Here is a 16,916-nt window from a genome sequence, read left to right on the forward strand (position 1 = left end):
TATATCCCTCAAACTACCCGCAACTACGCCGCTCATGTCGGGGATAAAATGGGTTGTACGTTTTTCTTAAGACAGTATATATTTTAACATATTTATCTTTAGCCCAGTTAAAGATAGTTAACAAAAACCCTTTTCAAAGTAACAGCTGCAACACCCTGTAACATCTCAAAAACGCAACGTTAATGAGGCAAACGTTATATGAACTACCTCCACTATTTTTGCAAGTGGAATTCTCCTCCCAGTTTCTTTTTACGTGTAAACGGGACTGCTATTTTCTACAGAAAGATAAGAAATTCTAATTCTTGCTAAACTGCTAATTATTTTTGAAACACCTACAGCATTTAACCACCACAGAAGCTTTAAATTATTTTGTTCTAATAGTACTTATTTTCTCTCTTTTTTGATAAATTATACAATTATTTCCTTACAGCACAATTATTTGTGGTACAGATTTTACCTTATGTGCAAATATTTCAGTTGTCAACAGTGACGAAAATATTACGTTTCAACATTTTTTTCAATAACAGAAGAATTAATCGTTTTTTCTCTTTGAAAAAAATCAAACGCCTGAACAAAAGTGTATTTTATGAATAACTACTGACAATTTTAGATACATTGATTTCTAACTAAAAATTGGTAAATATCTCGGATCATTTTTCAATATCTCCAAAACTAAAGCGTCTTTTTTCCAAAAACTACAAATATAAGCTAGTTCAAGTGGTTATATCAAAGATGGTTCAATTAGGGCATTTAGTTTTTTGTCAGGCATTCAAAATAAACTGGCAAAAGACAAAAAAACACAATCAACGACTTACCAATATAATATTTCAAAATCTAAGCACTCTTTCTTTTAATAAAAAAAAACAGAAAAAGGTAACGCAATCAGCGACTTGATATGAGAAAGATTATATTATTGGATCTTTTTTCTGGGGTAGGCACCGAGCTTACTGGACTGGGCCGTGCATATCCCTGCTCCCCCCTCGCTACACCCATGTCTAATGGTGGGCAAATTTTTGAACTGGATTTAATAATACCTAATACACGGGGTGTAAATAAATAAATGAGGAGAAAAGTTTACTTTTATCTTTTTCGCTAAATATGGAGACAGCTAACAAAAAAGAGATTACGTACATTTTCCCTACTTTCTCTTCGGTTGCAAGGGTTAGAAACAACCACCCCTACAAGTAATTTCTTGCGTATCTTCTTTCTATCTAACATGATCATTTAAAATCTGTTTTAAATAACTTTAGATATTTGAAACAAATTTGATCTCATATATTTTTTCGAAAATTTAATAGTTTTTTTGAGCAAAAATAAACAAAACAACCCATTATTCACACAGGATATTACGAGACAGCTTTTATTATAATAAAAATACAGTAAAATGAACGGAAATCGATTGAAGTAAGTTTTAATTATGAAGAGATAATAATAAATGTTGAATGACTTTAATTACCACGTGATTCAACCAAACCGTCTCTAAATATATTGCACATTGAACGTCTAGACCTAGACTAAGGCATGTGGATTTTCTTACCCATATGTCGCTATGATGACGATAACTAATTATCGAATTTCTTAAAAAATTGACTTCATCTATAAACAAGATCTGTTCCAAATACTCTGGATTTTGCTAAATCTTTTCCAGGATCGAACGGGAAAACGCAAGACGTTGCGGAAAATCTCGTTGTATGTGAAAGGGGCATAAGTTTGCTCTTTAAAATGGCCCATACCGTCATGTGCTCATCATACTTCACTGTAAAGCAATTTTTCCCAGAGCTGATGCCCGATTCGATATGCTTCTGAGGAGTAGCCAGTGGTAGACCATAAACGCAATACATATCTATCATTTCGACGTTAGTGTAGTTTTTGCACATTGAGTAAATAGGTATATCAAATTTACACAGGACAGCACTCAAAGTGACAGTAGCACTGTTAAGAATTATTAACCGTCAATTATCTGATAGGCACCCACTACAAAATTTCCATTTGAATACCCATATGCAATATAATTAATTTTTTTGCAAAAAACAATTATATTTACGAACAAATACAAGAAAATCAAATTCGACAAAAAAAAAGTGTACATAGTTTCATTTTTGTAATTTTCTCCATATTTAAGAAAAAAATAGATATAGCAATTAAAATTTTCCCTCCCCGTTTTTATGCATAAAGGCCCCACTAAATTTTGATTTTGATCATTCGCCTGGAACATTAAAACTTTCCATATCAAGCCTAAAATTTGCGAGTACATGCTTAAAATATGGTCTAAAATAAAGCCTAGTAGATTATCATAGATTTATGTTCTGGTTATTGGTAGATTTACTCTCTCCGGCGTTGGCAACGCTGTTCACGGCTCACCAAATCCACATAACCCGCAACATTGACTTCCACCGTTAGCCGTCGGAAACAATACGAATAGTAATGATTAATTATTCTAAAATAATTTAAAAAAATCTTCAACTCGCATCGTTTTAAACATCTCGCCTTGCTACCCCGCGACATGGGCGTCTGTAATCTGTAATGAAATCCAAGCATTGGGCACTGTCGATTAATGTGATGAATGACCTTGATACACACGCGGTCGTGGATCGAAACGACGTTGCCACGTCTAATTTAAACTCGTCATGGTGGAACGTCAAGGTAATCAAATAACCGACCAGAATATACTTGTAACTATTTCGCGATTTGTATAAAAATTCCAGCTGTCTGCGCTTAACAGTATCAACGTAGCCTATGAAAAATTGCCGTGCATTCGCACATCCTACATTTTTCTCCTCGGGGCAGCATGAAAATGAAAATTCAATATGCCTCTAATGATAACACCGGCAATATGACTAGCGCTATCGCATTTTCTCTCGTATCACTTCATAGAAACATGTGCAAGAAAAAAAACTTAAAAGTAACAATATTATATTCCGATTTGTAATTTCCATAGAACATGTAGGTATGCGAAAAATTAGTAACACATGTTTTCTATTTTCCAAGATTTATATATTGGAAAATAGAATAAAATATCGTCGAACGTAATTTGTCATTGAAAACAAATTTTATGTAACTTCCTTCTATATGATATATTATTTTTTATTTTTATAACATATTTTTAACTATTTTCCTGAGCTGTTACGTAATCAATATCATTTCTCTCCATCCAAGGTTTCCACATAATTTTTTACAAATGTGTGTACATATTTTTATGGTAATGAAAATGGCAGCATTCGATCTCGATTTTCATTAAAGGTGAAAAGTTACAGTTCTTCTTATAGTCAAAAAATCGACTACCGCTGCTATTAAATTTTTTTATAAAATGTCGACACACTATTTTATACTTTTTTGCTACTTAATTTTTCAATAGCTCTATCAATTTTGGAATTACAAATCAAAGTAAAACTTTTTATGGAAATCATCGTTGTCCACAGCTGTTAAAAAGAGGAAGTTCGGAGTTTTCCAGAAATACAGTTATATTTGTTTCAAGAACTAAAAGGTTTCTATTTGCCCCACTGAAATAACAGGGTCTTCGCTTCCTGATGACGAATAATATGGCGAAGAGAAATTTGACCCATCTTTTTTCGTTTTGAAGTTATTGAAGAAAATTTTGATTGTTTATATATTTTTTTACGTAGAAACGGAAAGCGGTGGACACATTTTTCTGATAAAGATGATGTATTACATGATATAGTTTACATTTTTGTTTTTGTTAAAATATCATTTTTACAGAGTGCTTTGAAAACAAAACAATCAACTCTTAATTAAATCGATATTTTGACAGTTCGATTAAATTTTCATTGACAATGTCAAAGTTTAGATAAGTAAAAATGAAATGTAAACTTATTAATTAATTAATTAAACAATAATTAATTTATTTGAACAATAAATAGCATAGTTTCATGTCAAAAACAACTTAACTGAACTTAACATTTCTTTTAAAATACCTATTTAGATGTTTTTTTTTTTCGAAACACAATTATTAGGAATTATTAAATTGAAAAGATAGATCAAATTCAAGATAACCGAGATCCCAATAGTGCGGCTCGAAAAACGGTCACCAGACTGTTATACAACAATGGCACTAAATTCTGTTTAGTAGTGCATTTGTTTTTAGTCATGGCCAACTTCATCCTTTTTTTATTTAGAAAAAAGAATCGGTTAACCTAACTTTCTGATTTTTGAAGTAATTACGATAAACTACACTACACATAAGTACTTTTAGAAAGCGCAAAACTTTCTTTTTTCCAGCCAGGTCATGGCCAGCCATGGTTTCCAAAAAACATATAACTTTGTTATTGCAAAAAAATCTGATAACATTTCAGAAAAAAATCTATCTCGAAATGTGAAAATTTTGATTTATTTGGCTGTAACCTCAAAATTAAAAACGTATCATCGGAAATCTGTTTGATTCTGAAGATTTCTTTCAACGCTGGCGAAAACCGCAACTTCCTGTCTAATAATAACCGAGATACCATACAATTACACCGAAAATCGGACGCACTGTACAATGACTGTTTCAATTATTATTACTGAAAAGCCAACAAAATTACGATATACGTCTCCTAATCAGATCTTCTCGAAAAAAAAACCAAATTGTTCCATAGAAATTACTTTAGTGATAATTACAAAATTAGTTGTTCCTTAAAAAAGTTAAACCATCTAAAAGCCATGGATACATACATTGACCTTGAATTCTTAATATATACTTTAATTTTCTTGTATTTCATAGAAAAGTTAAGCCATCTAAAATCGATGGATATATACATTGACCTTGAATTCGTGATAGTTTATATTTTCTTGTTGCAAGAAGCCTCAATTGTTTTAAATATAAATAAACATACAGTGTGTTCCACTAGAATCTAGGACGCTTTTTTAGCATTTTCGCTGATGATTCAATTTGTTCAAAATAAAATTCTTATTAAAAAATCATTTAAAAAATCAATTTTATCTCGCAGATCTGTTAAACCTAGTAGGCCTTGATCAAATCGGGTTATTAAAACATTTCTAATAAATATATTTAACGAAATTTTTGATAAAAAAAATGCTAAAAGGTTCTCCCTAAAACGCCTATGACTCGTTGGAATATCTCTGTACAAAGTATTGTATTTAAAATGGATTTTTCTAATTTTTTTTACTGGGGCCCTACGATATTTCACATTTTCATTCAATTTCTTGCAATCATCAAATAAAACTGAAACGGTTCGAGAGACTCAATACTTTTTGTCAAAACACGCTTTAAATTCAACAAAAGATTCAAAAATGCAATAACATAGATGCTGTTTCATTAGAAATAAATAAGGTAATGCCCAAAAATGATAAAACACCTTGAATAATTGAAAATTATTTTAAACATGAAGAAATTGATTTGGAGCAACTTTTATTAGAGAAATTTTTTTGTATTATTAGTTCTACATTTCGTTTTATGAAATTTAATACTGTTTAATTAACATTTATTTGTAGTGCCAATTTTGGGCGAGCGGAAAAATTTCATATCGCAAATATAAACAAAATGTTTTGGTATCATCTCAGTTACAATTTTCTCGAGCATTTTTTAGACGATAGTATCGAAAATATCCCAATATCTCGCAAAATAAGGCTGAACAATATTAATATGATACAAGAACTCGGTATACTAAAAATACTCCGTTGATATGAAAAAGTCACGGATATTAAGAATATACGGGATAACAACTCGGATCCTAGAGTTAAGAAAAAACTAGATGTGATATAGTTGAAGTCTAGACTGGAATCCGCCTTCACAATATTGGCAGTTTGGTGGTGTATTTACAGGGCGTTTCTAAAGTAGGTAACGAAACTGAATGAGGTGACAGTAAATGTCGATTCTAGAAAAAAAATCCGTGAAATATGAATCCGAAAAAACACTCAATAAAAAAGTTACAGGGTGGTCAAGGTGCATTGCCAAAAACATATATGTTTAAATAACTCCAAAATGGCTGAACGCATCCGAATGAAACTCGATATAGATCTTTACATTACCGATTACGATAATTTTACGAGGCAACAGTTTTTTCCCCGTTCACAGTAACGGAGATAAAGGATACAATTAGTGGGTTTTTTTTATCTTAAAGTAAAAGTTTTTGGTAAAATAATTCACTTTCCTGAAAGGTCATTAAATGACAAACAATATCGATTATTATCAGGGCTGAGCCACCATAAACACCAAACGATAGGAATTAATTACGCAACATCCTCACGATACCAAAGGCAACAGTATACTAACGTGACATGAACGTGAAAAGCATTCTGAGGCAGCGGCTCACGCTTGGCACGCCATTGAATTGCGGCCCAACCTTGATTATTATCACTGTTTTCGAGAAAATTGGGAATAAATATGCACACATATAAAAAATGTTTTTGAAAGCGAATTTTTTATTTTAATCCCACTGCCTGTATACAGTAATTGAAATCGTCCATACATCGTTTTTAAATTAAGAAATTGTAGTACACCATAACAATGCAACACTGCATGGTGGTTAATTGTTATTCATTATAATTGTTTGGCCTGGATTTATAATTGATTACATTTTAATTAACAAAATCATTTTCACCGGAAAATATATCTTCGCAACAAATTAAAAAAAAATATCGGTACACCGCGGTACAAACGATTCGGAGAGATTATTAATTTATTTTAAAAGGCATAAATTTCATTTAGCGGTAAATTTATAACGCAGTGAATTTATTAAGGAAATTTCTAACCCTCGGAACGAGGATTATGCTGTTTTTTTACTTATTTTTCGTGGAAAAGGAATTTCAGCAATCAGAGCGAATCGTAGTTGAATAATTACCCAAATTCCTTGTAACTATGTACAGATATTCGCATAACATTCTCCGCCCTTATCATTTCTGCCTTTCTGTAGAGAAAAAAAATCGCAAAATTCCTTTCAATATCAGTTGGATACGGTAGAAACAATGGAATGTTGCATAAATATGCATTGGCACTCTTTAACTTTTTCCATTGTGTTGGACCAATTAATAAACCAAAATATTATGCAAACTGACAATGCAAATATATGATACATATATTTTAACTGCGGTTATAATTCGCGACGTAAAAGAGTTAAAATATTTGCGGTACAAGCTTCAGTGTCATATTGACTATGTTAAAATATATCAAGTTTTCTGGAGTGAAATTTCGAAATCTATCCCCACTGCAGTGAGACCAGAATTAGTTTGCTTGTACGGGCGTCACACTTGCCTACAATATGCTACAGTTCCCCCTCCACGCGAGGCGGTTAAATAACGTGATTTACGAGGGAACTGAGGCCCGCTCAAAGCTGCTTATAGTTTCAGTTCGCGGTTAATGTACGCGTCGCATAGTACGCGGGTAGTGTCGGATGTCAGTGTGAGGGATACTACCAAGCCTTAGGATAAGGACAAGGCAGATAACGATGGATTATTTGCAATAAGATGTAACCTACATTGAGTCACGCGCTGTGTTAATTTTTGCCTGTCACTGTCTTATGTAAGCATTATATCAAGATACGCATGTCGGGAACTGTTTTGTATTGCTCTAGGAACAAAGTGTCTCAGAATTACAAATCGTACGCGTGCTACAATTCAGCAACCAGCAGCGCGCAAGGTTTCGAAAACGTTCCATTTTGACAGAGGTTCTCAAAACGTACCCGTGAATTGACAGGTTTAAAAAAAAATTATCTCCTCAAGTAAACGGTAACGTAACACAGGATTTGAATTGTGCCCCATTTTCATTGCGAAGAGTCATTGTGCATCATTCCGAAGGGCGAGTGAAGATTTTGAAAATTCTCTACAAGTACGGAGAGTATGTAACTGAGACTGTGCGGAAATTACGTGGAATTTTCGGTAGAAATAATTACAACCGCAGTTAAAATATATGTAAACATTTAATATTCCCCTGTATGTAGAATATCCATTAAAAATATGTGGTTTCACCCTATATCTCACCTCAAAAACGAAAGCTTCAAGCAAATGTTCAATTAGGAATATATTTTAATAGTTTTCGACGAGGAAAACGTTTCTTAATTGGTTGGCACGTTGTAGTGTTATTGTTTTACATAACTTTTGAAAATATCGAATTTAAATATGTAAAAACAACTTCGTTTCTTGTATTATATAACAAAATAAATATTGATCGTAGCGTCGCATCTGGTACCTAAACAGTTCTATGTATTTATCAGAAATTTTCGGCCAATACCTAAAAGCGGCTGTTATCAAGACAGAATTTCAAGGTCAATGAATCGTTCACATTTACGTAAATTTTAAATATTGCAAAGTTGACAATACAGTGCTGTCGTTCGATTTGGTTCGATGATAATTCAGCATTCTGCTTTGTACAGAGTGGCCCATTTTAGGTAGAACCACAAGCCACAAACCAAATAATAATAATTTTCAAACTAAATGTAGTGGTGCAAACAGATCCTAGCTGGCATGATTGGATTTGGATATATCAAGATTTGGTCTATTTTTATCGACTCTCCTGTATCTCGGTTGTTACAAGAGATATCAGAAATACGTCGCAATGATTTTTGTGTAACACATTGGTCTACCCGGGTTTTGTCTTAATTTCATATTTTCGTTTCGAGGAACGATGACATTTGTCTTTAATCTCATAAATAACTGCATATTTCCTGATACGTGGAAGATTGCAACAGAGCTTCCAGTTAAAAAAAAGGAAGATCCTGCATTAATCAATAATTATAGACAATTCATCAAATTTCTCCAAAATCTTTGGAAATGTAATTCATGGCACACTATTTAATGATATTAGGAACAACCTAGCCACGGAACAACATGGTTTTATTGATGCAAGATCATGTATAACAAATCTTGCTGCTCCGTCAAAGTGCCAAAGCCTTTGATCAAACTGACTTGATCACTTGACACTGTTTCATAAGCTGGAAAAATTTGGTTCCACAGCTCAATAACTCTCTCTGTTCCGCTCACATTTGAGTGCTGAAATCGAGAAATCAAAGACCAGTTTTTGCTTCAAAATATTAACTGGTTAGTCCTTTGCATATAATCTAGACAATCTGTTGTCTTTAAAAATCATGGCATCAATACCAACATAATGATTTCTTGTCCGATATATGCAATGGTTCATAATTTTAATAATCTCTGTGGTTCTTGTGATATAAATAATTAATCCCTTACAGCAATTTGAAATAATAGCAATATCTAGACTATCACAACAGACAGTTGTCAGGTTTTAATTCATTTATGTTTTTACCGATGTTTTTATATGTTTATGTATTTTTATTGCATATTTCAATGTATTTTTAGCAACAATTCCTCTCGAAAAACGATAAAATCAATTCTGTAAAAATGTTTAAACATATTTCTGATATCTCTTACAAACAACAGCCAAAATATAGGGGTCAAATTCGAGAAATCCTCTGTACATATTTGCAAATCAATCTAGTTAGCCAGGATCTGTATATATCACTAAAACCTTGAAATAAAATTGCGCGCATATATTGGTTGTTTTGGCCTGTACAGTGCAATCCACCTCGAAATGACCCACCCTGTATATTCTAATATTCCTTTTTAGCATATTAAATAAAAGTCTTACTCACCTCTGCATTTGACACCAATGTGGCCCTGACCCCAAATATAGTCTTTACCTGCAATTTAAAAAATTACACATACTTAAATATCAAATATCATAGTAGGTACTGAAAATGAAACATTTGCATTTATAACTCCGATAACAGCTTTTAGAAACTATGTCTATTAAATAAGCAATAAAATGCAGTTTTAGTGCAAAGATAAAATCATTCACTTTATGAAGTTAACATTTGAGAGAGGTAGATACCAATTTTTCTTAATTTGTCAAATAAAAAATGATAAATGAAATTAAACAAACATTTTCAAACAACAATTATTATACTTTATTTAGGCATAATTATACAGATACAATATCGATAAATAAGACTAGTCTTTCTTATGGTCCATGGACCTTTTGTTTTTGAGATGCACATTTTTTTCTAAATTTTAACCATATTTTCCCAAAATAGCATGTAATGCACTGAAATTCGGTACAGATCAGTTTTCGAGGGTGGTAAACATTTGAATGTTCTTAGTTATTCACCATCTGCTTAGTAAATAGTAAATCTCGTTAAAATCGCTGAATTCTAGACCCATGATCCATAGTAAAAATTGTCTTATTTTTGGATGTTCTACCAGTCCTTGAATTGACAGAACGTTATTTTGAACGTTGAATATTAATTTGATAACATGTCCAAGTAAAATATTCTCTAGTAATTTATTTTTACTTTTTTAAGTCGACATTTGCAATTTAAAAAGTATGAACAAACCTCTATACAATTATTTATTAAATTAATAAACGCGTAAGAATATGTAAAAAAAAAATTGAACTAAGAACGCTTCAAAAACAAATGAAAACTTTTTCATAATTCAATTAAATGTATATATGTATTAACATAATCAAAATAAATTGGATTTTAGAATAAACTTTGCATTACTTAATAAATTTTTAAAGGCGCATTATAGTTTTCCGTAAAAAAAATATTTAAAATTATATTTAATCGCAAAAACTCGTTTGGATGACGACAATAGTAGCAATAAATAATTATATATAGGTATGTTTGTGTAGCGTCAAGTCAAAAGTGTCTCGAGAAACAAAACTATTAGAACTAAAAAATCTGGCTATACAATTGAAAAATACATACATACAAATACATATAGGTACATACAACAATGGCAGCAATTTTATTTTTGAAAATTCGATTTATACCTGTATTTTTCCTGTTTTTTAAACAAAACGTGTTTTTTATTTTATTTGAAAAACGAAACTATTTTCGATTCATTACTTTTTATTTTCATTAACGTCACCAAACACTTCAAAAAATGTAAAATGACTCCCAAAAAAAGTTTGTAACTATTTTATAATCAGTATTTTTTATCTCATAAATATAATAAGAAAACAAGAACAATTTTCACTCGAGCACCCGACACAAAACATACGAAAACTCGAAACGTATATTGATTTATCATGAAAAATGTGCCGTACAAGCATTTGCTGCAAGTTACATCAAAATAGATAAATATATCAACAGGTAAATATTTGCAAGTATAGGTACCCTTTGACGCACATAGGTTTCTTTATTCATCGACTTCCAACAAAAGCCCGCTACCTCGATGTGTACATTGCTTAGCAAACATCAGAGAAGCCCTTTCTGTAATCAATGGAAAAAATTGTTCGAAATTATTTAATAACTCACCATAATAGAAATCAGGAAGATTAAGTGTTACGAGAAGGTGAGCTTCTTTCATCCACCCACTTCAAATTTTAATTTGAAATAACTTTCGAGAGAAGCTCGAAATGTAGACACAAGAGCATACAAGGGTCTTGTAAAAATAACACCGCAAGCTAAAACTCGCGATTTTTGGTCCGACTTTCAAAAACAAACGACTGGCGTTCGCTGCTACAAAATACTACAAATTGGTGCTTAATGACATGCGAATGTCAATGTTCTTTCTGGGTCTAACAATGTATAAAAAAAAAACAATGTGTCTGTCCTTAAACTTTTGCATGAGATTTTTAATTATCAAATGTCGCTCAACTTTCCAATCGAATCTAAAAGCCGTTTCCAATGGCTATACACAAAGACAATCCCGGCCAAAGTAGAAACCCATGTCCGAGGAGACCAAAATTACCCTCCACGAGAAATAGGTATACCGCGGACAATAACATTTTCGACCATGTTTCGAAAATTTCCAACCTATGCGGACCCATCAAGGACTGAGATCGAACGTGGACCCTGACACCTTGTCGTCATTCACCAGGATCGGAACCTGGCCAGTATGGATAGTGCGCTGTCGGCAAAATACTTCAGAAATAGAGAATTCACCTCAGTTTCGGATTTCGAAAAATAAAAACCTCTCCGAAAAAATGCGAAATTCAAACCTAAGGCGGACGTCGCTACACGGCCTCTGCGGACCCATCAAGGACTGGGATCGAACGTCGACCCTGACGCCTTGTCGTCCATTCACCAAGATCGGAACCTGGCCAGTACCAATAGTGCGATATTATGTAAAACTAAACTCATTATTGTCTAAATATGTATAGACATCGCAAAGGATAAGTTATACCTTTTTGAGATACTTGCGACTTGCCTTGATTTTCACGATTTCTCGTAAAACCAATTAAAATTGCCGTGAATGTCATGTTAACTCATAAATTCTTTTAAAAATACGAATACTTACCATGATATCATAAGCAGTAAAATTAGAGAACCCAATATTAACCAAGGAATTCAAAAATGAAATAATATACAGGGTGTTCCATTTAAAATAACAAAGCTAAAAATATTTCCTTTATACAACCCGCATGATTACAGGCAACTTTTATTAAAACCATTTTTTTTATAAATTTTACAATTGCAGAGTTACAGAAGAATCCCTCTTAGGTGGAACACCCTGTATATATTTTTTATTTTTAGGGTTGTCAGAGTTAACGTTATTTTATTACATTTATACTAAAACATTTACATTATATTTCTGATTACCACCTAACCCTCATTTTCTTCCAAGAAATAATACGTTTCAATATAAAGTACCTCAAAGGAAAATTGAGCTTTTTCATTACATCATAGAACATTAGGCAGTAAATAGGTCGTTGGAAGCAATAATATAGATGGCGGTTGATTAAAAAAATTGAAAGTAGTTGATTCGTTTTTTATTACTTGGACTAAATTGGAGCATCAAATCAAACACTTGATTGTGAAACCAATTCAGGATAATACAAAGTGAAAAGAAAAACTATTTAAGTACACGTAGAATTTTATCTTTGAATTTACAGGGTGTCCCATTTCTCCCAGATTCCTCCATAGCTCTGGTAACATCAATGATACAGAATATGTCCCAAAATAGATATTAAATAAATTTCTTCATATTTTAAAATGTTTTAAAAATGCATTTCTTCAAATGGAACACCCTGTATATTATTGCATTTTTAAAATTCACATCAAATTTAAGGCCTACTTAAATAAACCCTGTAAAACGCATGATTTTGAAGTCGGCTACAACCCCTCGAAATTAAATCTCCACTTTCGAATGCACCCCGTATAAAAAGTTACACTTATTTTTTGTACTATCCATGTATTTCTACCCTGTACCTTGCTTAATGAAATACGAAGTAAAATATAGAGCCCAGGGGACCTCTTCGCAGACAATAATCCTTCTTGAATAAATTAGAAGCTAATAGTGGAAGACGAAACGGCGCTGCCCCATCCTGCAGTCCCGAATGTTGAAATAACGCTATCGATCGTCAACCTTCGATAGGAGATGGCACAGTAAGAAGATAGATGCATGTAAATTCCGATGATTCTATCGAAAATATATGTTCCCAAGACAGAGAAATGTTTTCCGAACATTTCTTTGTTCGAGCAAAATGGAAATTGGCAGCTAATTCAAATTAATTCTAAAAATTTTCCTTAACTGACAAGAATTGATGTAGTCAGTCTTAACAAAATTAATTATGCCATACTTCAAATCCCAGAAAGTACCACAATGTTCGTATAGATGTGTCTACACAAAATGAGGATGTAACAACTGTACTACTACTCATTCAGAACATTCCGGAATTTCTATGACCACAAAGATACCGCCTCTTTATGACAGTTTAATTCATTTTCAATAGTAATATATCGCCAAAATGTGAAATAATAATTTATTAGCAAAGACAGTTTCTTTCCCGAAAGTTACAGTACCATCTTTGCAACTTCTCTATTTTTGGCTTTGAGGTCTTCAAAAATTCGTTAAGTTAACTGTTAAAGTTGAATTTAAGTTTTTTAAAATTTATATATTTTAAAGACAGATAAAAATACAGGTGTTCAATTTTAAATTAACTTTTAAATTTGTCAAATCACGTAATTTATTCGAAATAACTAGATATATTTATTATGTCGCAGTTAATAATGGAAAAGAATGTTAGATAAATGACCATCTCTTGTAGCTCTACAACCCTCCAATCTTTTAGCAAAATTTTTCATCACATGTGTGTGGTTCAATGAGAGTGATTTGCCCAGTTATGTTTTCTTTCAGACGTTGAATGGTTTGAGGATTGTCAGTATAACTTTGCTCTTCAAAAAACATAAAAGAAGTCTAATGGTGGCAAAGCGGACCAAATTTCCGTTTCCAAAGATCGATCAATTGTTTCCGTTGTATGGTATGTTGCAGCATTCTGTTGAAACCACATATTCTGCACATTAATACACTCCAATTCGTCCCATAAAAAGTTATTAATCATCGTTCGATATTGGGCATCATTCCCCCAGACCAAAAACCACACTAACTAGTTACTTTTGGTGAATCAAGTGGTTTGTTTAATGGCTAATTCCTGTGAACGACGATGAATTGATGTATTTGGTTCTGCAGTGACACTATCATGACAGCAAGCTGTAATATTATTTGTGGGCGACCACAGCGACTGTAAATTTTACTTCTTTGACTTTGGATTAGAACTAGTTTCTTCAAATTTATTCACAATATTTCGAATGGTGCTGTTCTGTATAATTTTTAACAATAAAGACGCGTTGTTCAATGGTATACTTCTCCATATTTATTAATCGCCATGTTTTTACACAACAGTTGTTGTAAAAACACCAACACCATTCTAGTACAAAAAAAAACACAAATGGCGGCAAATTTAAAAAGTTAACTCACTCTTTACGAACTTAAATAACAAAAATTTGGTGTATTTCTTAAGACTATATAGAATATTTCAGAAGGATGTGACAGCTAATGGAGATTTTTCCTATAACGCATAGCTAGACAATTATTTCAATAACAGTTATCTAATTTGTGATTTCCTGCCGTTTATCTTTTTCGGAAGGTGCCCCAACCTGTATGCCAGACTTGTTATACAGTTAGTTGTTGCAATATCTATCACATATTATGCATTTCACTGAATAATAATAATAAAGGGTATAATTAAATTTATTTCCATATACTTTAATTATATCAGCACATTTATTCTACTCTTATTCACACTCGAAAGAGTGGTAAAAAACAGAAATATTTCATGTTTTCAACGAAACTACAAACACTATTTGTCTGTTTATGAAAGAATGCCTTAAATTAAAGATAAATTAAAAATGCAATAATACTCAGGGTGCGCTTTCTGAAATAATTAATTTAGATAATGCCCAGGAAAAATGAGAAATTTAAATGGGGTGTTTGTATCAAAAAATGTGTAATGTTAATGATTTTTTGCCACACTATTTCATTTAATGATAATATCTAAATAGTAGTTAGACATTACCCGAAAACGGTAACAAATGTTTTGAATGCTCTGTATCTTTACGGATTATACGAAACTTCAATATTCAAACAAAATAATTGAAATACAAATTAAATTTCGCGTCCTATTATCAGTATATACAGGATGATTGTCCCAGTCCCAATCTACCAAGCTGAAACAGGTGCGAGAGAATTTGATTTTAAGAAAAAAGTATGTCTACCACAACACCTAATAGATAAAGATTTTATCTTCAATTTTCATTACACAGTTGTGGTATTTCTACAGATATAAACCCTGAAATCAGTCAATGAAATGTTACTGAAGATGGCGCGGTGTACTCAGTAAAATGCGTTTAAATATTCTAATCCATATTAGTCATATACAGTAAACCTCTAAAACCACAAGTGATAGAGATAGTCAAAACACAGCGGTTTTCTACAAATTCTGTATTCATTCAAGTGCTCCCCGAATTTCGTTTGTTAGTAATATTTATACTAGAGTCCCAAAATTACACGCAGTGAGTTTAATCCGTGCGACTGGCGGCGGGAAATGTTATTCCATGGGCGCACTATTTTAGAAGGTTCTAAAAATATGTTAAATATAGAACAACAAATAGATACGTCGAATTTGGTTAAAACTAGGTTATCCTTCCAAATCTACATCCACCTTGGTAATATTCAACAGAAGGTAGGTACTTTTTTATATATGTATTCAACAATTCACCGACATATCCGTGCTTCACGCCTACATATTATAATTCCCATCCTGTATAATCGAACATAATTTATAAATCGCCTTAATTAATGAATCTTTAATCTTTAAACAATTTGACAATGGCAATATACTGCACATTCCACTTGGTATAGTCTTTCCGATCTCAATTCAAGAACCAAGAGATTGGCAGTATGTACCAGGTTCGGTCGCTGACGCAGCAACTCGGCATTGAAATGTTTGAAAAACTTGTTCTCATGTTTATTTAGCCATACCCATACACAGGTCTAGTCGCCCAGTTGAAGAATGCGCGGCACAATCACATCCGCACTGGGCGACCTGATCGTAAATCGAGTTGTCAACAAATGGCCTAGCAGTGCAGTGCAGCAATACGGAATTTGATGTGATTCAGGTAATTTTAATTTCTTAAAGGCACCTTCTATTAATTATATACAAATTATTATAATTTTTTACCTTTAGCAGAAAACTTTTTTAGGTGCGCCTATGAAACTCATTAAATTTTATTGCTAGGCGTTTTTATACACGTTCAACTGACTTCGGAAAGACCATAACAGTTGAGTAATTTTCCTTCAACAGAGGATATTTATTTCTAAAAAGCAAAACATTTTCTTGAATTTCTTAAGATTTGTAAGCTTAGTATTTATTTCAAACGCCAGTAGTTTTTCAATGAAGTCAATCCCAAAAATTTCGCAATATAGTAAAAAGCAGTGTAATTCTGTACATTAAATAAATTAAATAAATTTAGAAGAATGTGGCAACTAATGAAATCATATTACGTAATTTACTGAAGAAAGTTATTTGTATTATTAATATTATGTGTACATTTCTATATTTTTGCAGTATTTACGGGTGTTGAATATACGAGTTCTTTTGGATGAACTCACAGCAAAAAGCTTCATGGATTTAGGTCTGGCGACCTAGGTGTCCATAAAAT

At 32.3% G+C, this 16,916-nt stretch overlaps 1 protein-coding gene across 1 annotated transcript in view; it reads right to left on the bottom strand.

Moving 5' to 3' along the window:
• LOC108916999 (phosphatidylinositol 3-kinase regulatory subunit alpha) overlaps positions 1-16,916 on the bottom strand; it is an 85,018-nt gene that overhangs the window by 33,731 nt on the left and 34,371 nt on the right. Inside the window, exon 4 of the mRNA XM_018723406.2 lies at positions 9,561-9,608. Coding sequence (XP_018578922.1) covers positions 9,561-9,608 — 48 coding nt within the window. The remainder of the gene's footprint in view (positions 1-9,560; positions 9,609-16,916) is intronic.

The sequence above is a fragment of the Anoplophora glabripennis genome, unplaced genomic scaffold, assembly GCF_000390285.2.
Source record: "Anoplophora glabripennis isolate ALB-LARVAE unplaced genomic scaffold, Agla_2.0 scaffold2, whole genome shotgun sequence".
NCBI lineage: Eukaryota > Metazoa > Arthropoda > Insecta > Coleoptera > Cerambycidae > Anoplophora > Anoplophora glabripennis.